Here is a 25,345-nt window from a genome sequence, read left to right as displayed (position 1 = left end):
AGAATTAGTACGACATATGGCACATTCTAAGTGCCCCAAAGTGGAAAGTGGGGAACGGGAGTGTCTTAACACTATGTTCCCTCTGCCTACCTTGTTGTGTGTGGGTAACGTATAATAGGATAATTATGGATATCTTGTGAAACTTATAAAACACCTGATATAAATAAAATCGCTTATAAAATATCAACAAACATGAATGTGTTAAATAAAGATGTCTTTGAAACATTTATGTAATATATTTAAAGTGTCAGTGTAAAGAAGGAAGTAGGAAGGCAACGGAACGGAACGGTAAAAATTAAACGACAACGTAAGACCTACTTGAACATTTAAAATATTTCCTTAGTATTTAACATTTCATTTTTGATGATTGCATTGAAAAGGCAGTACCTTAGGTATGCCAAAATACAAATTACTTACATTACTATATATAACGCTCAGGGGCTCAGGGTATTGACTGCTGATAGCTAAAATAATTTTCAGCCTTACGCTGTATCCCGCAGGGTAGGCAGTCTAGTGTTAAGACACTCCTCTCCTCACTCTCCGCCGTATTCTGGAGGCGTTGCGTGTTGAGTACCACAACCGTTGCGCTAACAATCAGACGCTAAAGAATGAATAATAAATATTTTATATATATATATAACTAGCGGACGCGCGCAGCTTCGCTTGCGTATTTAGGGGTGAATTCTAATAACCCATGAAACATGTGTTCAATGAAATATTTTTAAGAGTCTAAATTTCAAATTTTATAAAAATCGGTGGCGATTTAAAGATTTTTCCAAACAAACTTTCAACCCCTTATTTGCACCCTTAGGGGGTGAATTCTAGAAAATCATGAAACATGTGTTTAATTATAAACGTTTAAGAGTCTGAATTTCAAATTTTATAAAAATTGGTGACGATTTAAAAAAAACCTATACAAACTTTCAACCCTTTATTTGCACCATTAGGGGGAGAAATCTAGAAAACGATGAAACACGTGTTCAATTAAATACTTTTAAAAATCTAAATTTAAGATTTTATAAATATCGGTGCCGATTTAAATTTTTTTCCATACAAACTTTGAACCCCTATTTCACCCCTTTAGCGTTAAAATTTTTCAAAATCCCTTCTTAGTGGATGTTCAGATTACGAAAGTAAACTTTTGTCCAAATTTCACGTTTCTACGCACAGCGGTTACGGCTGTACGTGCGTCTTACCTCAGTCAGTGAGGACAAGTCCTTTTATATATATAGATAATAAATATTTTATATTTATTATTCATTATTTATCTTTAAATTTACCTTGTGACTTTAAAGCACTTTATCGTATCATCAATGACGCAGGTCTCGGCCACTGACGTCTGAGGGGCGTCACGTTAAGTATCACTCATATGTGATTTGCAATTTTTTTAAGATTCATAAAAAATACATAATATAAATATAAAATTATTTATTCTTCTCAGTTTATATTTTTATTAAAATTAACCAATTTTGTATTTGTTTTTTGTCGAAGACGAAAAAGTGTTTATAAATTTGTAGCACCAACATCATAAAACCTAACCAAGCCGGTGCCATCTACTATGAATGAATAATACAAAATTTAAATTTAACAATCGTGCAAAAATGGGAAACGGAGAGTTTTTACACTAGGTTACTTTTCCTACGCTACAATATACGGTAGACTCGTACAGCGTGAAGCTACAAATTTTACAATTTTTCAATATCAACAAACTCTAAAAATAAATCAAAAGTCACTTGAATATTAATAAAAAAAACAAAACAATGATCAAAAAATCCAAAAGTAAAAATTTTAAAAAAAGCCGGCACCAGCTAAAACAATAATACTACGTACAAAACAAAATTGTACAAAAACGCATAGTGTATTTCAAGTGCAAGATCAGGATCGATCAAGTTCAAGGCCCATGCGCGCGCAGCCCGTGACGTCAACCATTCATGCTCTCACCCCCTGACGCCCCCAGACACCCCCAATACCCCCAACTCCCCCTGACGCCACTCTGCGCTCAATAATGCCCTCGCCCTTGCGTCCGCTTTCAATGTCGAAGCTGCAAAGTGTAAGCTGATAGCGAGTTTGCTTCCTAGACTGGTTGACTTCGTCTTTACATTGTTATTGCTTTTTTCAAGCATTGTTTTATGTTCGATTTTTAATTATATGTGCCATATACCTATATACCTTTGGCCCTGTATTTCGCAGGTATATTTATATCAGGATAGGTGTGTAATGCAGGCAGAGGGTGGTAGTTTTTAGACATCCCTAACGCACCGCCCAATTTTAGAGACATACATTTTTTTAAATATTTAAAAAACTCATTGTACATGCTATCATATAAAAATACTTAAAAAATACGTAAATATTATATTTCATCCAAACAAATAATAGAACTCAAAAAAAATTGTTACATACGAATCAGTGGAATTTGTCAAATAAGTCAAATGCTTATAACTTAACGAAATCTGGGAGCGTGAAAATAGCGCTAGTTAGATATGAAGGTATTGCTCGACGAAAATGGCTTTATAACTGGCTCTCACGAAGATTACTTTTTATGTGGATAATGGATATAGAAAAATAGAAAAAAAGATAAGAAACATTTGAAAAATCTTTTTTTTTATATTTTTTCTTTTAACTGAAAGTGAATTTATTTTATGTTTTAATATGTAGATTTTTTAGTAATTAATAAGTTATAGATAATTTTTCTAAATATTTTCTCTTCCTCTCTTTTAGTTGTCGTCTTTAACCTTTAACTATGGACGTGATTTTTTTATAACATACATATGGACGTCGGGTCTGTCAGACCAGTGTATTTATTGGTCATATTCCGGCTGTTTTTTAAAGGAAGAAGACAATTTTATGTTTTAATTTACATGAATAGTCTCAAATCAAGCAAAATCAATAAAAATAAAATCGCTTTTTATTAAAGTTTACGCATCACAACGATTTAAGTAACTTAAAGTCACAATTTCAGTCTTTGGCCACATGGGATGACTCTTAAGAAAATAATACTATAAAAAAAAGACAGATAATAAAATAAATATTTTTTTAACAAAATATAAAGTCTAACAAATAAAAAAAATAAAGAAATTACATCTTATGTTATAAAATAAAAATTTTGACAACACCTCAAGATAGGGTATTATTGAACATCGATACACAATGGCTTTCAACATTGTAGGCAAACAGGACGATTGCAGTCAACATAAGTATGTGTTGTGTTTCTATATATCTTTTGGGGGCAAAGTGTACATGTTTTTCAAGATCCCAAAACTATTTTTTTAGCTTCGTATTCATTAAATGATAGATCAGATCGCGAAACGCGAGTCAAAGTCATTCTCAATTCTTAGAGTAGTTTAGTATACGAAACGCGTCTTTTTATTTGATAAAGTGCTATTTTCTTTATAAAATGTCGTCGTCCAATTCTTTTGTTTGATGTTGATTATAAAGTACCGATATTTTTGTCCCTGACGTGCTAGGTCGATCATTTTTTTCCATTTTATCATAAAAACTAAAAATAAATAAAATTGAATCTTTTTTAGGTAAATAATATTTATATTACTAAAATATATAATAAACAATGCCAAATAATATATGATATAAAACAATAAAAACATTTGAATACAAATAATACAATTAAAATATTAAAGTATATTTTGTAATATTATAAAAATATATGGCGTTTTGAAATCATTCATGTATGGGAAACATGGACGTCGGGTCTGACAGACCCAGGCCCCGTTTAGAAAGTTAAATACTCACGTGTTTTGAACCCAGAGATACAACCACTGCTATCTACATTCATTTTGTCATTAACACGAAAGGTACTCGAGAGACGAGAGAGACTCAGTGGCGGAGGTCACCAAGAAGTGGCCGATTTGTAGAAACCGTAGAACTGTCTGGTCTGTCAGACCCGACGTCCATAGTTAAAGGTTAAGATTTAATTTATTTTTGTGCTATAATAAAATATTGAATTGCACCAGAGGGTGTCCAGACTAATACCTGTCCGATATTGGTTAATATTTTTTTAGGCCAAAAAAAAAGAAGGAAGATGTGGATCTTCGCACACGCAACGTGGAAAACGAAGTTCCTGGACAATGGGTTATCTCCGAGTATTCTGGTATATTTAAAGAAAAAATAAGAATTTGTCTGAATCATACGCAACTATCAGACAAATATGAATCACAAGTCGTATACAAGCATATCTACTAATTACTAGCCTTAAAGGCTTATCAGTGTATCTGCATTATAATTATATTTTTTGGTGCAGAATAGAGCGATTATATATTTTTATTTATATTGGAATATCTCCTAAATGGTTCATGAATTAGAAATTTTAAAAATAAAAAGAATTTAGAGAAAAACAAGTTATTTCTCCACTTTCCGCGCAAGACTTCATTTTAAATTATGTAGCCGAACTCACTATTTTAATTAACTAGAATAACTAGGGCAACGATAATTTTAGAACTATTAATCCCAACTAAGCCACATCTACAAGAAAAACATAACTTTGCTTAGTTATCACATATACTTGTCACCAGGTTTACAAAGAAAAGGACCATTACATACACAAATGAACGTGGTGGCGGAGCGGCACGGCCATGCTGTGTTGTGCTGAACGCAATACTACGAAAAGTGGAGAACGGAGTGTTTTAACCCTGTGTATCCTGGTAGAAGTGGAATACTTCGTGAAACTGAAAGAAAAGAGGGACATAAATCTTACTATATGTATAACACATACTATAGAAAAATACGCAAATTATAATATTTAGTCAATCAAATCCGCAATCCTCCCTAAGCCTCCCCCCTCCCCCACAGGCCACACCGTGCCGTGGGCGGCTGACGTCATACTCTTGACATTCGCTATCGATCCCACCAGCTCAATGGAGCGGCGTCGCATTGATACAAATCTTATTGTGTTGTTAATGAAGTTGAAATGGTATTATATTTGTGTTATAGTATAGTATTTAATTATTTTTTTATGGTGAATTTAAAAAAGCCGAAAGGCCGGTCGTGGCGAAGGAGCACAAAGTGTGACTATAAACGCGACTGGTTGCGAGTTCAACGTTCACTCGAGGAAATCAAATATTTATTTAAATTAATATTTTCATTTCTTCGCTCTGGAGTCGAGGTAAAGCGCGGCGTTGAGTTCCGAAGAAGAAAAATGGTTAAATGAGTGTCTTAGCACTAGTTCTCTGCCTACTATGAAGCTAATTTATTTGATTAAAAAATTATCACTTAATTACAATTAATAATTAATTAAAATTAAAGCTCAAGTTTAACATTTAATTAAAATTAAAGCTTCAGTTAAAAATAATAATTTCCAATTTCAGGCTAGAGTCTAGACAATAGAGTCTAGAGTTTTTGCTAGTTAAACTTATTTTTAATTTAATGTATATTTTATGTATTAATTAAAAAAAAATAACATTCACTTCTATATTCTCTACATAAACTATAAATTTACCGTCCACAATTTTCTTAAAAAGGAGTAGGAGGTACGAAGTTTTTGTTTCACGTATATAGATTTAAATATGTATTTAATACGTTTTATATGATATCTATGGAAATTAATAAAATAAATAAATAAAATATAAGCATAATTAATACATCCTACAAAAAGCTACCTAGTGAAGATATATCACTCAAAAAGAAATACAAAAGCTATTTTAAGAACGAAAAAACAAAGATTAGAATGAAAAGAAGTTATTTAAAAGGCTCACCCTGCGGTGCGAGGGTGGATCGTAAATCGCTTATAAAATAGCCGGGTGTACGCCCACACAGCGTGATGGGGTCACGCCTAAAGTATACCACCATTTATTTTTATATAATGTTTTTATGGTGACGCCATAGACGGTGGTTTGTGGGTCAACGATTTATGAAGTTGTTTTTGATTGGTATTGGTAGTGAGTTGAAATTTTTGCGACTAGATGTAGGTATTAAGTTAAAATATTTTATTTAATGAATATTAAGTGATTAAATGTGATTAAATAAAAATAAAATCACAATCAACTTCACGCTGTATCCCGCATACAGCACGGTAGGCGGAGGGAGCCTAGTGTTAAGACACTCCGTTCCCCACTTTCTGAAGGCATTGCGTGTTGAGTGGCAGAACTCAACGCCGCTCTTTGCCTCGACACCAGAGCGAAGAAATGAAAATATAAACGTAAATAAATATTTCACTTCCTCGAGTGGGGATCGAACCCGCAACCGTCGCGTTGCAGTCACACCCTTGTGCCGCTGCGCCATGACGACTTCAATAAAATGTTATTACTAACCTGTAAATGTTGTTGTGTTGAACAAGTTCATTTTGGGAGGTGCTGGTTTGTATTTATAAAATCTTTTCCTCTTTGATATTCCTTTTTTCGAGGAAGGTTATTTATCTCATTAATTGTTTTGATGTGTATGAGTCATACACACTCTTAGTTATTTCCTTTTGAGGCTAAGTCGCAGGTGAAAACTAATTGATTATAATTTAACTAACCTAACCTTATCCTTTTTTTTTTCTTTTTCACGGGGGAAATCTTCATGCACTACCTCCGCCTGGGTAAGGTGGAGGGGCGTGCCGGACTCTTACCGGTTAAAACCGTCCCGGTGTCTATACTCTGATCCTGACTTTGTTCTTTAACTTATTTGATCCGGATCCCTTTACCTCTTTATGGTTTTCATTTGCTATTAGGATTTAAGGCCATTATGGCGCAGGGACACAAGTATTCCACTCGAAGGAATGAAATATTTAATATTATCATTTCTTTTGTCTGATAACGAAGCAAAGCCAGTTGAGCTCCTCCACTCAACATGCAATGCCTTGAGAATTGGGAAGTGTCTTATTGGAAACGAGTGTCTTAACACTGAATTTCCAGGTTCCCTCTGCTAACCCTGCTATATTTGGGATATAGCAACAAGTTTTTTTTAAAAAAACTTAATATTCATAATATTCAGTTAAATTTAACGGAGGTTTATTGGACAAAGTTAAACATGGAGCGTAGTAACCTCTACCGTGACCTTCTCCGACCTCGCCCTCCCGTGACGTCAGAGCGCCGAGCGCAGGCTTAGGTCTGTAGCCGTATACATTATTAGATATATTTATATAGGTTTTTTATATGTAGTGTAATATAAATAGTATCATATAACATTTTTTATATTAATTTGATTTATGAACATAATTAAATATATAAACGTGAAAATTTTTAAGGATTAAAATTTAAACAAGGTTTTTTTATTAAGAAGATACTTTTAGAGTGTATTTTGTATGTATGTCGTATATTTTGTTTTTATTACCTTACGTTTTTTTTTCTTTGATTATTAAAACGGCATCTCAAGATCGATCTCAAAGTTGAGAGCGATTTATAAATACGGGCATCAGTAATTGATAGCAATGCACAGCAGAGACTATTAGGCGTAGAAAGCTGTAAGGCAAATAGGTTTGTAGAGGAGTAGTGTGGAGGTACACTCCGGAAATTCGGATTTCTGGAAATTTCTACAGGACAATCTGGGAATTTAATTTTTTTACTGCTTACTAATAAAATTGCAGGATATAACGTGGTTTTTTTTGTATATTTCTATTGTATTTCAAATTTTTAAGACATTGTATCTATTTATTATTATTATTTATGAACTAACTAGCCTAACTTAAACCTTCAACTTGAACTTAACAGTTAAACGCAAACGTAGTAACCTCTACCGCGACCTTCCCTCACCCTCCGTCCCGTGACGTCATTGCGGGGGCTACACCGCGCCTGTACAGACTGTACTGCGCATCAGGAATAAAGGAAAATAAAAGAAATTATTTACGTATTCAGTGGAATATTATAACTAACTATATATAATATAACTAAACAAAGCGAGTGCAGATTCATGATTTTTCAAGCATGCCAAAGTAGGCGGAGGTAACTTACTTAACTTAGTGTTAAAACACTCGGTTTCTTTCGTAGTGTTAGAACTCTACCTCCTCATTTTTAACTATTTTAAAGCTTAATAATTCTAACTTAATTATATATATAAATTAGCTAATTCTAAAAACAAAACTGAAATACGTCTGTAATAAACAATATGTTCTTTTATAGGTACCTCAGTAGGTACTATATTTTTTTTTTATTTTTATTTCTAACTTGGCAGAAAGATAACCCTACATAACTACTCTCACACACACTGTACCCATATAATCTACAATTCAAAATTCTTTATTAAAAATAAAATTACTATTATTTCTATTATTTACTTTTCACTTTATCCCGCATATAGCACGCAATTAACATAGGGCTTAGACTTAACCCCATACTTTGTTAATCAGAAAAGGAAAATGCAAATGTATTATTTTCAGATTTCGACGAGAGAGAATCGAACTCACTACCAGTACGCTTAGCTTTACACGCTGTTCTACTGTTATAAAATATTTGTTAATTATATATAAACATAGTATATAAACAACAATTACAAAATTAGCACTAAATTAGTAATGCAAATACAAACATATTAGTAAATAGGGTTGGGCTCAACGCCAAAAGACCGGTTACAGCCGGCTTTATGCAATGAACACGTCTAGAATACACTACGATTGTTGAACGCCAAGTTCTTTAACCCTGGGTACGTCATCAGCGTCATTGTTGGTGTCATGGCGATGGAGTTTTACATATTTTTAAAAGCTTTTTTATATATAACATTAAAACATACTCTATAATTATATTTAATTACTATTGCCACAGCTATAAAGGCAACAGCTTGTTGGTTCGATTTCTACTCGAGGAAATTCGTTACCCTGCTCTAGCTCAAAACAAAGTGAGGAGTATAGTTCCGCCACTCAATTCGTAATGCCTCAAATTCCGACGGAAACGAGAGAATTCAGTGTCTTCAGTAGATTGTCTCTATCTAAGATACTACCTGAAGCTGAAAAAATTAAGAAACCGTAAAATATATTAAATAATATCTTCGCTTACTAATACTACTTAAAATTCTATTCAGAAAATCTTTATACTTAAAATATATAACTAGAGCTTAAATATGGTTAAATAAAATTCACAAAAACAAAACAAAATTTCGACTCGCTAATTCTCACGGTTTATAAGATACAGTCTGGAGACAGACGGATAGACAATACATATTCAGACCCGTTATACCCTTTAGGTACGGAACCCTAATAACTTAGTACATAATTATGCTAGAATTTAGTTTTAATCCTAATTTTTAATAGGACAGCCTTAATAAGAAATCCATGAGGGGTTAACAACATTTCTAGGTTCGAGATAATAAGGGCGTAGAGGCGTAGCCTGGCGATGTCAATGACACATTTTCTTACTTATAAAGCCTTTACGAGTAAGCTTATATATTTGCTAAATTATTTTATTTGTAATATAATAAAGAATAATTTATTATATATTGTGATAAATAAATGGAAATAAAAATCTTACATTTCTCATAGGTATGTAACTAAAGAATTATAGGAATAATTTTAAAAGATTTTTTAAGACTTTTATATATTATGTTGCCATAAGTTATTTTGCAAATATAAATTTAGGTAATAATTATAGTATCTATATAATAAATAAAACTCTTTCGTTACTGAGTAACTGACAGACAATGCCAAGCCGTAACTACTGGACTTAAAAAGCACTAAGAGAGGGGATTCCCGAAATTCCAACGGAAACGGGAAAAACCGTGTAAAAAATGTAAAGTCTCAAACATTTTGTAATTCACTCAAACGGAGTGGCAGACTACAAGTAGTCTTATTATAAATCATTAAGTCATCTGGCCTGTGAAAGCGATTACTTTCAAAATTTTTGAAATTACTACCTGCATTGAAAGCTGCCCCAAATGCAAGTTTCACGCATACATATTATTGTATAGTGAACTTCCTCACTTGCGTATGAAATCATCAACAAAATTTATGTAGGTTGTTCATTTTTCACAACTGTATACCGTACATAGCCGGGAAGCCTGTCCGTTCCCATTAAGACACTTCCGTTGCCAATTTTGAGTCGAACTACAGAGTTCGACCCAAAATTGGATTGGATTGGATTGCCTACAGAGGTATTCCGTGTTGAATGGCGCAATTCAAGCCGCACTTTGCCTCGAATTTCGAGTGGAAAAATGGAAATATAAAATACTAGCGGCCCGCCCGCAGCTTCGCCTGCGTAAACTACGTTATTATTTATTTCTGTCTCCATCAGTACCTACGTCCTATAAGTGACGTCCATGCAAAATTTGAGACTCCTAGCATTTGTAGTAACGAAGTTTCATACAAACTTTCAACCCCAAAAACAACCCCTTAAAGTCGAATATTACAAATTCCCGTCTTAGCGAGCACCTACGTCCTATAAGTAACTCCTATGCAAAATTTGAGATTCCTAGCATTTGTAGTTTCTGAGTTTTCGTGATGAGTGAGTGACCTTTCGATTTTATATATGTTTATAGATTTCCTCGAGTGGGAATGGATGGATGGATCCAGAATCTGTATCTTTGCAGTTACAAGCATGGGCTACTACCACGATCTCCCTAAATAAAAAATATTGCTCTATGATGCTAATATGCTCAAATGATCCATTACCCGTCATATACGACTGAGCACACGCAGAGTGCGTGACACGTATCCCGTCACTGAACGTGACGTACAATTTCCCATCACTATTTATTTTTAAACATTTCTTGGCAAATACTGTCAAATATTTCGATTTGGACTTTGACACGCTTCGATTTTAGTCGCCATGTGTTACGTGATTGCCAATAGTTCCGATTCATTAGGGCGGACTTTTTTTTGTTTTTTTTTTGCTGCACTGTGTCCAGGTACAGTAGGGTAGATAAAAGAAGCTTAGTGTTAAGTCATTGTGTCATCTGCAGTAACAGAACTTAACGCCGCTTTTTACTAGAGTAAAGAAATCAAAATAATTAAATTTAATAACTCCCTCGAGTGGGACAAAACACTACCACCGAGGAAAAAATAATATAAAACGGAATATAATTTTCAAATTGTATAACAAACACGTGGGACACGCCAGCCGCAGTCGTCGCGTGGCCGGGTCGTCGCGTGACGATGACGTCAACAGAGACACCCCACTGACCAGTTGTACCATTTATGGCATTATGTTATATACTAGCTACCTAGTTTATAGTTACAAATGCTTTATGTCATTCAAAATAAATTAAAAAATTAAATTAAATCAACTTCAAGCTGTAACCCGCACACAGCAGGATAGGCAGAGGACACCTAGTGCTAAGACACTCCGTTCCCCATTTTCCGCCGAATTCTGGAGACATTGCGTGTTGAGCGGCAGAAATCAACACGGCGCTTTGCCTCGACAACAGAGTGAAGAAATGAAAATATTACTAAACTGGAATCAAACCCACAACGTGTCACTTGTGCCCCAGCGCCACAACTAGTCTCTTATATAAAATTTATTTAATAAATTCAAATTAATTGTACAATAACTAAAGAAATGCCGATAATTTTCCATTGATTACAACAGCCTATTAATACACACCTTATAAACACGTGCGCGTCTCCCGCAGTCGTCTCGTGTCCGTGTCGTCGCGTGACTCTAGTGATACTCTGATATGTATTAATGCTGTTTAATGATTATGATAAATATACTAAGTGAAAAATATTTGAATTTTTTATATATACTACTAATATTAATTATTAATAATAGTATAATAGTACTTGGTGTACTAAAAAAGGAAATCTTCCAACGCATAATAATAGATCAGAATTTTCGCTCTTTCTCACAGCTGGCCCATTAGCTCAGTTGGTTAGAGCGTCGTGCTAATAACGCGAAGGTCGCGGGTTCGATCCCCTCATGGGCCAATCTTCTTTTTTTACTTTTACAATTTTTTAAACATATATTATTCTTTACTATACATATACTTTTTTATTTGTTACAGTTGTTTAATAGCAATCTAAAGCCGAATAAAATTTTTATTCAGTTTTCTGTTATCAACTACATAAAATAACAATCTTTAAACTGTATTCATTTACAATTACCAAAATACAAAACAAAATTTTTAATAAGGCACTCTTATGTCTCTATTATCTATTTTAGTATAGCTATATAAACATAAACACCAATAGAATTAAATTATAATTAGACTTCCTGCTATAATATATGTCAAAGTCAAGGTGATCGACTTGTTTTTAATATGGACAGTTCTATAGTCCATGACCTTATATTATTTGGATTTATTTTGTATTATATGTAGTAGTTACTTTTTTAAAGTAAAAAAAATATATATTTTATCATTAATTCATTTAAAATGTTTAAATAACAATTTACAAATTTAAAATCATATCCATATGTATAAATAGTTTATAAGTAACAATTGTTCTAGAGACTAATTACTGCAAACGCGATAGGTTGTGGGTTTGATTACCACTAGCTTAAATAAAATATTCAAATAAAAAAATGTGGAAGAATCGTGATATTTATTTCTATTCATTGTATTATAAAAGGTCATATATAAAACAAACTAATTCTTACATATATTTTATATATTTGGTAATGAAATTAATAAATAATATATTATATATATTCTTTTAAATGCTTAAACAAATAATAATTAAAGTTTCCTTATAATTTTCCAAAATTCAATTCTATTTTATATTATTTCACTAAAACTTAGTTAAATGTGTTTTAACACTTTAAGAAAAGCAAAGTTAAGAGTCTGCATGTTTTTCTAAAGTATTCATAATTATTAACAATAAAAAACGCTTAAATGAATGAATTAATAATTGCATGTTGTAGTACATTTTATAGTGGCTATACATTGAGAAAAGACTATTTAGAAACGTATAAAAAAATTGTACGAAACAGGACTCAAACTTGCGCCTCATGGAAGCCGTCAATCGTTTAGTCAATTATTGGACGTATATCTAATTTTTACACGTTTGTATTTTACCAGTTTCGTTTAAATGACAGAGATAAGTGTGAGTTTAAATCTGAGTAAATAAAAAATATATTTAAAAAACCGCTTTTAATATTTATTTAATCTCGCGGCATATTTACTTAACATGCAATAAGATAAATGTAAATTTACTGATAGATTGAAATATTTATAATTATAATCAATGTTTAAAATATGAATAATGACTTATACATTTACTTACAATACAATTGTTAAATATTCCTTACGACTTTCTCTAATTTTCACAGATTCGAACCTTTAGAATATTTCAGCAAAATTGTAACTTAAATAGAATTAGGCACTTGAAGCGTTGTCGTATATATATAATAAATACATTATGTATTTTAACAGACGGTTCTTCAGAATTTTTATGTTTTTGTGTATATTTATCAATTTATAGATTTTTGGGTTTTTAAATTTTTATACACATTAATAATATATACCTACATATCACATTCCTTTTTTATCATACAGTTCTATGTCTAATTACGACAAAATTTTACTTTCCACCAAATATAACACCAATATAATACAAAACTGAAATTATTATGAAAACTATACTTAATATATGTATATCGAAATAATCATATTTTTTATCTAAACGAACCAATATTAATTACATTTGTATATTTTTGTAGTAATTATAAATTAACCTGAAAAAATCTCTAGATTTTTATTTATTTTTAGTCTTTAATCGGAGAAACACACTATCATTATTACATTCAAATATAAAGTAATAACATTTTAGCAGATCTATGTACATATAAACATATGATACACAAATATAATACAGATACATGTATAATCTATATATATAAAAGGACTTGTCCTCACTGACTGAGGTAAGACGCACGCACAGCCGTAACCGCTGTGCGTAGAAACGTTAAATTTGGACAAAAGTTTACTTTCGTAATCTGGACATCCACTAAGAAGGGATTTTGAAAAATTTTAACCCTAAAGGGGTGAAATGGGGGTTGAAAGTTTGTATGGAAAAAAATTTAAATCGGCACCGATTTTTATAAAATTTGAAATTTCGATTTTTAAAAGTATTTAATTGAACACGTGTTTCATCGTTTTCTAGAATTCTCCCCCTAAGGGTGCAAATAAGGGGTTGAAAGTTTGTGTAGGTTTTTTTTAAATCGTCACCAATTTTCATAAAATTTGAAATTCTGACTCTTAAACGTATATAATTAAACACATGTTTCATGGTTTTCTAGAATTCACCCCCTAAGGGTGCAAATAAGGGGTTGAAAGTTTGTATGGAAAAATCTTTAAATCGCCACTGATTTTTATAAAATTTGAAATTTAGACTTAAAAATATTTCATTGAACACATGTTTCATGGGTTATTAGAATTCACCCTTAAATAGGCAAGCGAAGCTGCGCGCGTCGGCTAGTACAATATATTAACAGACTGGTTCATTATTTTGACCAAAATTGTTTTGTTAAACATTGACTGGTTTTACTGATGAACGAAAAATATATATAAATAAACTTGTGTCATCGAAAATGGCAGATTATAAAATAATTAGAAGTTTTCATTGCTTTTTGCATATCATGAAACGCCCAATAAAAAGTCTACTAGATTACTAAATTTCAAATTATGAAAAATAAATACATTTGAAATATATTTTGTAAAATTAAGAATATTAGTCCAAGCACTAGTTTAATATTTAATAATATAGATAATGCCAATATTACCAATTTTCTTATTTGCATGAAATAAGATTGACAAAGTTTGTGACTATGACTTAGTTATTATATACTTATTATATATGTAATTTACGCATTAAAATAATATAGGAAATGACGTAATAATAATTATAATTACATTTCACATATATGATTATAATATATATTATAAGCATACAAAAAATGCAAATTGACACTCGACATATAGTAAAAAATTAATCTACAATTTTTAATATAATAGTTGAAGTACCACTACACCATAATAACAATAAAAACCCAAACCTACTATACATGTATATTTATAGCAACCAACAAATCTAATATGTCTGCCTGTTTCAAAGCTGTCCTTACAATATTCTGATGGGGAAAAGTGGGATTTTTTAATCTTCTTTTCTTATCTTAATCCTTTGTACACATTTTTTTTTGTTATTATAATTTGACGATTCGACGGTTGTTGGTTCGATCCCCACTCTGGTTAATAAACTGTTATTTATTAATATTTTCACTTTTTCGCTATGGCAACAAGGCAACACGGCGTTGAGTTTCGCCACTCAACACGCAATGCCTCGAAAAGTCCACGGTGTGTGGAGATCGGATTGTCTTAACACTAGGTTCCTTCTGTCTACCCTACTATATGCGGGATACTGAAAAAAAAAATGTACATGCCACATTTCGGCTTCTTGTGTCCAGTAGTTTTGGTTAAGAACTGTCTATCAGTTGGTCAGTAGAAAATAAAAAGATTATAAATATTGATTGATTAATATAAAACTTTTTAAACACATGTGACTATGCAGCTAAACAATATCCCTTATATTTATAATGTTGTTTTTTATTTCTCTTTTAATCATCAGTAAAAGGCGGGTCCTCCTTCTCCCTCTGGTTGTCCATGAACGAAAAGTTGTCAATAATCAGCCAGCGTTGTGTGGTTGTCTCTACTTGCTGCTGCAGTAGCGGCGTGCGGACGCGGAGCTTCACTTCTAAAGATCCACCCGCTGGTCGCCTGCCGTCCATTAACTGGAATCATAAAATGAAATTTAAGACATTTTTCTATTAAATCTTTCAAATTACTAATATTTGCGGTTAATCGATTTATTTATAAGTTGATCAATTTTTTTTATTACCCCGATATACATTTAAAATATTATTTTAAATATAATAAATTAATAATGATTACATAAGGCTCTTTCATACAAAATAGATACAAGATGAAGCCGTCTTGGCGGAGTGGCACAGCATGTAACTGTAAACGCGACGGTTGTGGGTTCGATTTCCAGACCCGTGGCGTCGACTGTGAAAATTCATGAGAAAGTGGGGAACAGAATGTCTTAACACAAGGTTCCTTCTGCCTAAGTAGCTATAAACGCAATACAGCGTGAAGCCATAAAAAGTAAATACAACTCACCGGAAAGCTCTCATGCAGAGTGACCTGGGTCTCCAATGGCGCCAGCTTGACGCTGGCGGTGCCCAGCAGAGTGTCCCGACTGAACCACCCGCTGCAACACAACGCACTACAGCCACACCTGTATATTGTGCACCCATGCGAAGCTAAATACACTAAATGACCCATAATACTGTGGTACAATGATAAAAAATGAAGAGACATACACTCATGCTTACATATATAATATGGCATCAACAATAACCCTTTAATGACTTTTTTAATTATACACTAGCTACTAACGTTTAAAAAAAATATTTTTTTAAGTTCCCAACAATCAACAACGAGACACCCTACATAATAATGGAAAATAGAAAAATCTAATGGCGACGTACATGAGATTCTCAAAGGTTAAAATTAATTCTAGGGGGTTTGCCATTCTACACGCAATGTGGCGAATGAAAGAAAGTGGAGAAAGTCTAAACATTTTTAGATTTTTCTAAAAACTGATAAGTTCTCTAAATTTATCTGGCTCTATAAAATTTAAGATTTCTCAAAAATGACAAATGTTTTTGCGATATACATACATGTTAATAGTAAGAAAACTATTTGATTAAAAATCTAATTAAATATAATACTTAAAACCTGATATTAGCAAGAACTATAAAGCTATCTCGGTAAAAATAAAATATAGTAAAAGATACAAAATAGTAATAAAATGAAAATGGATATGAAGTAAGGTGATGAAGAGAATGTAAAGACAATCATAAGTTTTCTTATAATTTATTATGAAGCGTTTAATATACAGTATAATAATGAAAAACATGAAGATTTCAGATAGCATAATGAATAGAACAAAAAACACAAAACACCTTATAAACATTATGGACAGATTTGCTATGAAAAACGAATGTTGTAAATATAACGAATCCAACGTAACGAAACGAAAATATAGCGAATGATGTAAAAATCTAATAAGCATGAGGAGGAGTTAGTAAGTGACATAATGAATAGAAAAATAACACAAAACACTTAAACAGGTGAAATTGGTTACACAACATAAAATACGAGTACGAGTACACTGTATCCTACATTTATTTTGTCTTACAAAAGGCTATTTCAATATGTACAACATTAAGAGTTGAGGCCAGTTATGATTCAGGAGCACTAGCGCGCGACTGTAAACGCGGAGTTCGATTTCCACTCAAGAAAATGAATATCTATTTAAATAGATTGTAATTCGTAGCTAATACACTAAAATGTTGCATAATATATATGTGCACATATATATTTTTGACAATAATATTAAAATTATAACATTTTTGATTCAAATAGAAGGAACGCAGTTTTACTGAGATTCTTTTCAGGCAACAAGCTCAATAGCATGGGTGTAGGAAAAGGGTGGGCCAAATGGTCCGTGATCACCCTAAACCAGACCACCGTCTCTTGCCTACCCCAGAAACTATAACAATTTTTATTGTCTGAAAAAAAAATTGCAGGAACAAATCTATTAAAAATATCTTTAGATGCGCCTAGGCCACACTGAGCCGTTGTTTTTGTCAATATAAAATTAATAAATTCTTTATTAATTTACAATAATAACTATCCTGCACAAAATAAGGCTAACTTACCCTCTAGAATAGACTTCAAATTTAATGGCGTGTCGTTTGAATACTCTCAAACACGCTCTGGCATTGCGTTGTATGGTGAGAGGGAACACGGAGGAGTACTGAGGGCTGTTCGTGTCTTTCACCACGTGAGTCTTATCTGACACGGGATATTCCTGGTAATTTACATAGTATGTTTACATAGTATGTTTTTTATTAATTTATGTATATGCATTTTGCACATGGAAATCGAATATATAATCGATCGATAACCATCACGTGTACAATCAAAAAACGAAATGCGTAAATATTAAGAATTTGAAACGTAGAAACTATCATTTAGTACAAAATAAAAACAATTCACTTTAATAAATTATAGAATAGAAAAGATAACAGAACGAAATAATCTTTATAAAGATCTTCAAAAAAACCAATTACTAACCTGTGGATAGGGAAATTCAAATTTGACATAAGTATCGACCTCCTTGGGGTTGGTCACGTTATATGCGATGCCGCGGACGATTGTCAGCTCTAAGTCGTTCAGGTTAAGGTCGTGATTGCATTGTACAATAGAGAATTTGCGATTCTCATAGTGGAACTGCGGCGGTACGGGGCTGTGACTGAAAACAAACATTAATTGCTAGCGCCCCAAACACGAATTTGAACTCTTAAGCTTAGTGGTATATTACAGCCAAATTGCACAAAACGTTTATAATGAAAAATTTACATGTTTTGTTTAAACTTGTAGCTTATGTGTTATTCTGATGTGAAAGCTATATATTTTTTTCTCTATAAATTCTTTCAGTAGTTTTTCCGTTAAAAAGGAACATACATTCATTCTCACAAACTATGTGTCATATCATATATCTATACTTATAATAAAATCGTAAGAGGGTGTCTGTACTTGGAAGATATTTAAAAAATATGTTAATGGGAATCTTTATTACCGTAATAGAACCTAAAACGATGATTTTTAAATTCGGTGCGGCTTAGGGGACTTGATGCCCCTTTCCTTTGGATGAGTTCTAAAAAAACGTGATCATCGTGATGCCCGGTGCGACCGCACCGCACCCTAGCTACGCCACTGACTGGCAACATATAGGGTTTATTTTATTACATTCGGTTCATAAAAAAAAGTTATGTCAATTTAAAGTACTTAGTACGACAAATTTGCTAATTGCCGTAACAGTTATTTTCGTCACAGATATTTTCATCAACTGTTTTACTGAATTGACTGAATCTTTAGTTTCCAATTTCTTTATCAATATTTCTATTTCAAGCGGGTGTAGCCCCGCACGGACCCACTAGTTTACAATATATTTTTTATGATTGAGTGGCGAAACTTAATGCCGCGCTTGATTTTCGTGCAACGATTGAACTAAACAAATGTTGCACTTATAGTCAGGCTCTGTGCTACCATGCTGAAGTGATACTAGAAGATCCGTATAATGTACATAATATATAACACGCATATACAACGCAACGTCAATATTTTTAAAATCCCTAGGCACGGCCTGCATGACCATGGACAGCGCGTCGCGCATTGATAGAAACGCTTCCACCACTCAACCCGCCAACCCTCAAGAATTAAGCAGTATGTAAGAAATGCCGTAACACTAGGTACCCTACCTACCTTGCCATATAAGAAATACAACTAAAAAAAAGTACAAAAACACTTACGCGCTGGCAACCCCAACCACACGCATATCCTCCCGCACACTAAGAGCGAGATGCTCGAAGCGATTACTCTCAGCTATATTCCCTATAGCTTTATAATGGTCTCTGTTCATCAAGCACAGCTTCAGCTGACTGTTTAGCTGACGGTAAAGACGCTCTATGGCGTCGTCGTCGTTGAAAGCTATGCTCGTGTCATCCGGTGGACCACATTCCTCGGTTGATATCATGTCGAATCTAGTATGGAAATTATTTTTTATAATTTTAAGTGTTATTGCAATTTTTATTTGAAAATGTATAAAAAATGTAACTCGAACTCGCGCCTCTACAAATCTATTTAAGTGCCCTGACCGTTAAGCTATATGTTCCCATCAAACTACATTGATATTTTTATACCTCATATTAAGACACAATTCTCTTACTTTTCACTTAAAAAGAAAAAATATTTTAAAAATAACTTAAAACAACATCATGTCTCTTATAAAAAATCATTGCTAAGCATAAAAAAAATAATTTCGCCTATACAAAACAAACAAACACTCACGAATATTCAATGGATTTCTTAGTCGAAGGTGGGAGTGGTAACGAGTTCAAATCCACCTTGAGACCTCCTCGGGCTGCTTCAATCACTGAATCAAAACCTTTTGCCGCCCGTAGATGCTCTTTCGCTACATCAAGGTCACCTGTTACAATTAATTTTTGAATTATTGAGCAGAAATAGGCCATCGTGACGCAAAGAAAAAGAAAACGTTTCGCTGTAATCGGTTGTGAGTTTAATTCCTATTTAAAGAGAAACAAATATTTAGCATTTCCTCGTTCTGATATGACAAAGGTAGGTGTTGAATTTCGCCACACAAAATGCAATGATAGTGGTTTCCTTAAATTATTCTTGTGTTTAATAATTGTTACTATAAAAGGGCATGGTTTGGTTTCTCACCGTCCTTTTTGGCCAATATGGCGGCATCTTTGAACAGTTTCTGCCTTTGCAACAATAATGTCAACTGCTTGTCGTATTTACTGGGCGTGGTGGCAGGTGGGGCTGCCCTGCTGGGTTTGGGCGTGGGGGCGTTGCTTGAAGATTGCGAGGGGGCAGGGCTTGGTTTGTTGGGAGCAGGCCGAGACTGGAAATACAATGTAATTTTGTCAAAGAACGCTAATATTATATTTTATACTTTTAATTATTAAAGTATCTTAGTCTGATCTAGCAAAATAAGACATCATTTCAATAACTTTCTGTACAGTCAATGAGTCATGACCGTCATAAAGTTAGGCTTTCTGAACTTTTGCTCATTATTCACTCTCAAAAAGTGTATAATCAACAGTAATCCAAATCCCAAAATTGTACCGCAACCATCATCTAGAAATATAGAAAATCTACCGACATCCAATGCTCACTACACCACTCTTACGGGGATCGGATGTCGTCATTGGATGTATTGGATTAATCTTTTAAACTCTTTCATTTAAGTAAAAAAGAAAACCCACAAATGTCTGCTGTTTGACTATTCTACTTATGGATGCATTACTTCACTATTTTGCCTTACATCTTCCTTTTAAATCAAAAAAATATCAACTTACTCCTGACTCAGTAGGCAGTGGTGCATATCCATTGGGCGTGGGCAGGTCGTCCACAGGAATAGGCCTGCCTGCAGCGTGCGCCTTCACTGCGTCCTGGTACTGCTTCACTATCCTGCCCATGCGACGAGCTTTGGATGTGTTGCCTTGCTCCTTGGATTTGGATTCTTGGTCCTATTCAAAAAAATATTTAAGTGTCTAGGAGGCTAGATAGTCACGACCAAGGAATCGCTAAGCAACCCTTCACGCAATATATCCCACTGTTTGCATTAGAGCCAAGAATCACAACAATCAGATATTTGAACCTTCAAATCATTTTCCAACCTTTATAATAACTTAGTCAAAAATAACATCATTCGGTCACAGTATTCGTTATAAAAATAATATGACATACTTTTTCTGACTTCATATGCGGTAATTGTAGGTTCGATCCCCCCTCGGAAGTCTGAATTATTTTTACTGCTCCACTCTAATAACACAAAAAGAGTTAAATTCCAGCACGCCACACTTATTGTATCCAATTCATACAAAAAATGTAGGGTAAGACTTGCAGATAAATAGGCAGCTATCCTGCTATATGCGTGATACAGCATGAAGGTATTTAATTACATACCTGGAAATACGCAAGTCTTTGTTTTAAACCTTCATCCATTGTGGAGGCTGTTATCAATCCCAAAGGCTCAGGTATTGGTTCTGGGGCAGGTTCTATAAGAAAATATAATTATTAGTAAATTATGTATTCCTGGTTATAAGTTCAGATCAATTTTAGATAGATAGATTTTTGAAAATAAATTATTGGTATAAACCAAAACGTATTTAGTAAAAAGTCCAAATTAAAACATTTTTCAAGGTTCATTTTACCAATATTATGATTATATTTTAAGACATAACTTAAACATTTCTTTATTTATCTATATTTATAATAACATAGGATGTATGCTGGTATTTTTCTATGTATGAAAGATACTTTCTGCCTAAATTACCCTTAACCTTACGACCTTGAGGACGTCATGGCGCAGTGAGTCCACATTTAATTGCAATTCCTACTCTTTCTATTTTAATTTTCTAGTTCTGATAGAAAAGGCGCATCACTCAACACGCTAAATATCGAAAATTAACAGGTACGTAGGAAATGGAGTGTTTTAACACTTATTTCAGATTAGATAATCAGGCAGAGATCTACCTACCCTGGTAAATGTTGGATACACAGTAAAACTAAAAAAAATCTGATATTAACCTGAAGAATTCTGTATTTGCTCTTCACTCTTCTGTTGTTTAAACGCTACAGCTATACTTTCCGGTGTAGGTAACTCATTCAAATCCATATCTTGACCCGATTTGTAGGCATCTAATACAATGTCAAATTGTTTCACTACTTTTAAATATTCTAATGCCATAGCTTTTTCCCCAGCATGTTTACTTGATAGGGCCGCGGCTTTGAATTCTTCTTTTCTTTCTAGAAAAAAGGGGTTATTATAATATTATATTATATTATTAAGCACGGCTTCGCCCGTCTTCGTTATATTACAGGCCAATCGTAGCGCAGGAGCTGTAAAATCGATTGATTGTGGGGTCAACTCCATTCAAGGAAATAAAATATTTATTTAAATTTATATTTTATATTTTTCGCTCTGGTGTCGAGCAAAACGCGGCGTTGAGTTACACAAAGTTCCCTCTGCCTACCCTAATGTAAATAAACTAAAAAAGTAACCTATGTGTTATTCTGATATATCGGCACATTACAGTAAAGTTAGATTTTAATCTGTAGTAGTTTTTGCGTAAAAGTAGAACAAACGTCCGTCCTCAGAATCTTTCACACTTATAATATTAGTGGGATTTATTGAATAAGTACATAAGGTGTCATATAAGAAATAAAATATAAATATAAGATTTAATTGATTGACCGATTTGGATAAAATTATATAAATATAAAAAATGTATCTATATAATAACATAAGTCTAGTAGTAGGTAATATAATGACAAAAACGATACTAGAAAGAACAGACCATGAGTTGATGAGAAAGTTTTACAATGTATTGTGCCTGAGTATTAGAATCCACAACCATCAAGTAAAATGGAAAACTGTGCATTTGTTATAATCAATATTTGATTGTAAAAACAACCATGTTTTGCAAAAAACACCAGTTTTTAATTAAATGTATGTTATAATTAGTAATTACTTAATATCATTTGCAAGCCAGCCGCTTTAGCAGGATCTATATCTTCAGTCGGTAAAGGTGGAGGAGGTTCTTTAGGTTCAGGGGGTGTTGGAGCTCTTTCACGTTTTGGAGGTGTTGGGGCTGTTGGAGATACATCTTCTGGTGTTGGTATGGAAGTGGAACGAGGAGGCGGCACTGGTACATTTTCTTGGCCTTTTTGAACGTTAGCTTTGCCGAGACTGACAGCTGGAGGAATATCTTCATCTTTAATTGGTCTTCCTGCTTTTGCTTGTTTTAGTAAATCATTTAATGTTTTGAGGCCTCGGGTAAACCTGAAGGAATAATAATGTCATGAGAAAAAGTGTAAAATACATATAATACCGTTAGGTTTATAAAAACAAACTACCTACAGTGTTGAACAAACAAGACTTTGGTTGGTTTAGACTATTTTCTACACAATCTATATAGCAATATAGCATTACACCAACTCTTTATAACAACAGCATTACATCAGTATTAAATAAAAGATAGGAACAAGTATTATGGAGTTTACACTGTATTTCAAATGACAATACACAAAGAATAACTTTCGGTGATTAGGACTGTAAAGCTATTAATGTAAAAGTAGAAAGTTTTATTAGGAAAAACATATTTTATTACTTCATAGTGGTAATTAAACTCTCATATTTTTACCACTGCACCACTCATAAGTGGGTAGTAAGTGGCTAAACAAGAGATTCCGCTGCTTACATAAAAATAAATATTATTATTAGAAACTTACCGTCTAGCTTTACTACTTTCATTATTTTCCTTAGCAGTTTTCTCAGCAGCTGTATAATTAGATATTCTCTCTTGTAACAAACGAATTGTGCTACTTTCGTTGGCAGATGGTGGTGGAGGTGCTGGACGTGTGATGCGTGGCTGTTCCTGTGGTGCTTCATCATCTATGGCTAGTTCTTGTAATTCATTTAGTAAATCTGGGTCATCTTCGTCACCTGTTGTTATTTTATTGAATTTATGTATTCTTATTGAAGTTGTATTATGTTTTAAATTTAAATAATTATAATATAAATATTTCATACAGGTCAATGTTTAATTTAAAAATTATAAATTTCAGTAGTATGTGGTAAAATTGGAGAGTATGCATTGTTTGTGGGTTTAATGCCCACAAAGAGGAATAATATTATTTATATTCATAACTCCAGTCTGATTCAAAATGAAATATGGAATTGGACTTGGAGTTGAATGAAAAAACATCAGTTACAAATTATGTAAAATTATGTTACCTTACAGTACCCTACTTCATACCTTCTGCATGTATAAGTATAAAAAAACTAAAGAGGAAAAAGTAACACTTTGTTTCCTTCGTAAAACATAAAACACAGGGTAAAAAATCCTTCTATCTACGATTGATCACACCTGAAACATCCTCATCTGAAGGAATATCCTTCAAACTAGCAGCAATCATAGCATCAAGATCTGCTGGTGCAGTAGGATTTGGTTTCCTAGGTCTTGGTTTACGACCTCCACTTATAGCTGCCAGTTCTGCTTCCAGGTCTATATCATCATCTGAGAGATCCATTGGCTCATCAACATCCACATCAGGGATGTCTAACAACCCAAACTGTAAATTGTAAAAATATTGTTGATACTTTTTTCTTTAAATGCATGTTATATCTTACATATTGCAGAATAGGCAGAAGGAACCTATTGTGCTCAATTTTTTGAACATGGTGTGGTGAAATTCAAAGCCTTCTTTGTCTTGTTACCAGAGAGGATATGAAAATAATTAATTCCCCCGAGTAAGAATAGAATTCTCAAGTCACACTTACAGTCAGATACTGTGCAGCACATCACCAACAACTTCACTTGATAATATTTAAATAAAAAGATATGTTTTTTGTGTTTTTTCTTTGTAACAAACTGTTGTTACATAAACACCTACTAACTAGCTATAAATAGAGCATTAACAAATAAAAGCGGAACTAGCAATAACTTTATATAAAGAAAACAATTACAATGACTCACCTGGGATAAATTACCTCTAGGTTTCTTAGACATATTTATAAATATTTTTAAAAGATTACACTTTAGAAATTTGATTAAAGGAAATTTGAAATCTTACATATATAATTGAAATTGAAAACTCAGCTACACATAAATGTTAGACTTGATAAACAATGCAATTGTGTGTAATAAGAAATATATTGTATAATGCTAAAAATTATAGGAAAACAGACATTTGTTACATGTCTGGGCTACATTAAGCGTTTATTTTAAAATTCCATTCGTTACAATATATTTTTGAGGAATATTAGAACGCACAAACACAAAATATAGGAAAACACAACTTGCTGTCAACGCCAATGTCAATATCATATGAAATT

The 25,345-nt window shown here is 32.9% G+C and overlaps 1 protein-coding gene and 1 non-coding gene across 3 annotated transcripts; one reads left to right on the top strand and one right to left on the bottom strand.

The window, feature by feature from the left end:
* Positions 1–11,705: 11,705 nt before the first annotated feature.
* TRNAI-AAU (transfer RNA isoleucine (anticodon AAU)) lies at positions 11,706–11,779 on the top strand. Its single transcript has one exon. It is a non-coding gene; the product is annotated as a tRNA-Ile (tRNA).
* A 3,525-nt stretch (positions 11,780–15,304) lies between these two features.
* Positions 15,305–25,165, bottom strand: l(2)gd1 (lethal (2) giant discs 1). 2 transcript variants are annotated; one of them, XM_085191174.1, is made up of 14 exons: positions 24,987–25,165; positions 24,378–24,582; positions 23,740–23,953; positions 22,980–23,290; positions 22,036–22,254; positions 21,412–21,503; positions 20,802–20,972; positions 20,161–20,344; positions 19,768–19,906; positions 19,230–19,460; positions 17,992–18,169; positions 17,574–17,725; positions 15,967–16,084; positions 15,305–15,578 (listed from the first exon to the last, which is right to left on the bottom strand). In XM_085191174.1, exons 1-14 carry the CDS (start codon positions 25,017–25,019, stop codon positions 15,405–15,407), a joined length of 2,421 nt encoding a protein of 806 aa, XP_085047300.1. In that variant the 5' UTR covers positions 25,020–25,165; the 3' UTR covers positions 15,305–15,404. The 2 variants fall into 2 exon arrangements, with proteins under 2 accessions (XP_085047300.1, XP_085047305.1); XM_085191179.1 differs by having other exon boundaries at positions 15,967–16,057.
* Positions 25,166–25,345: the final 180 nt, after the last annotated feature.

The sequence above is a fragment of the Heliconius melpomene genome, chromosome 1 (assembly GCF_056956725.1).
Source record: "Heliconius melpomene rosina isolate 202511_hmr_F chromosome 1, ASM5695672v1, whole genome shotgun sequence".
NCBI lineage: Eukaryota > Metazoa > Arthropoda > Insecta > Lepidoptera > Nymphalidae > Heliconius > Heliconius melpomene.
Note: the sequence above shows the minus strand (reverse complement) of the source record. Positions and strands in the feature narration are given on the sequence as shown.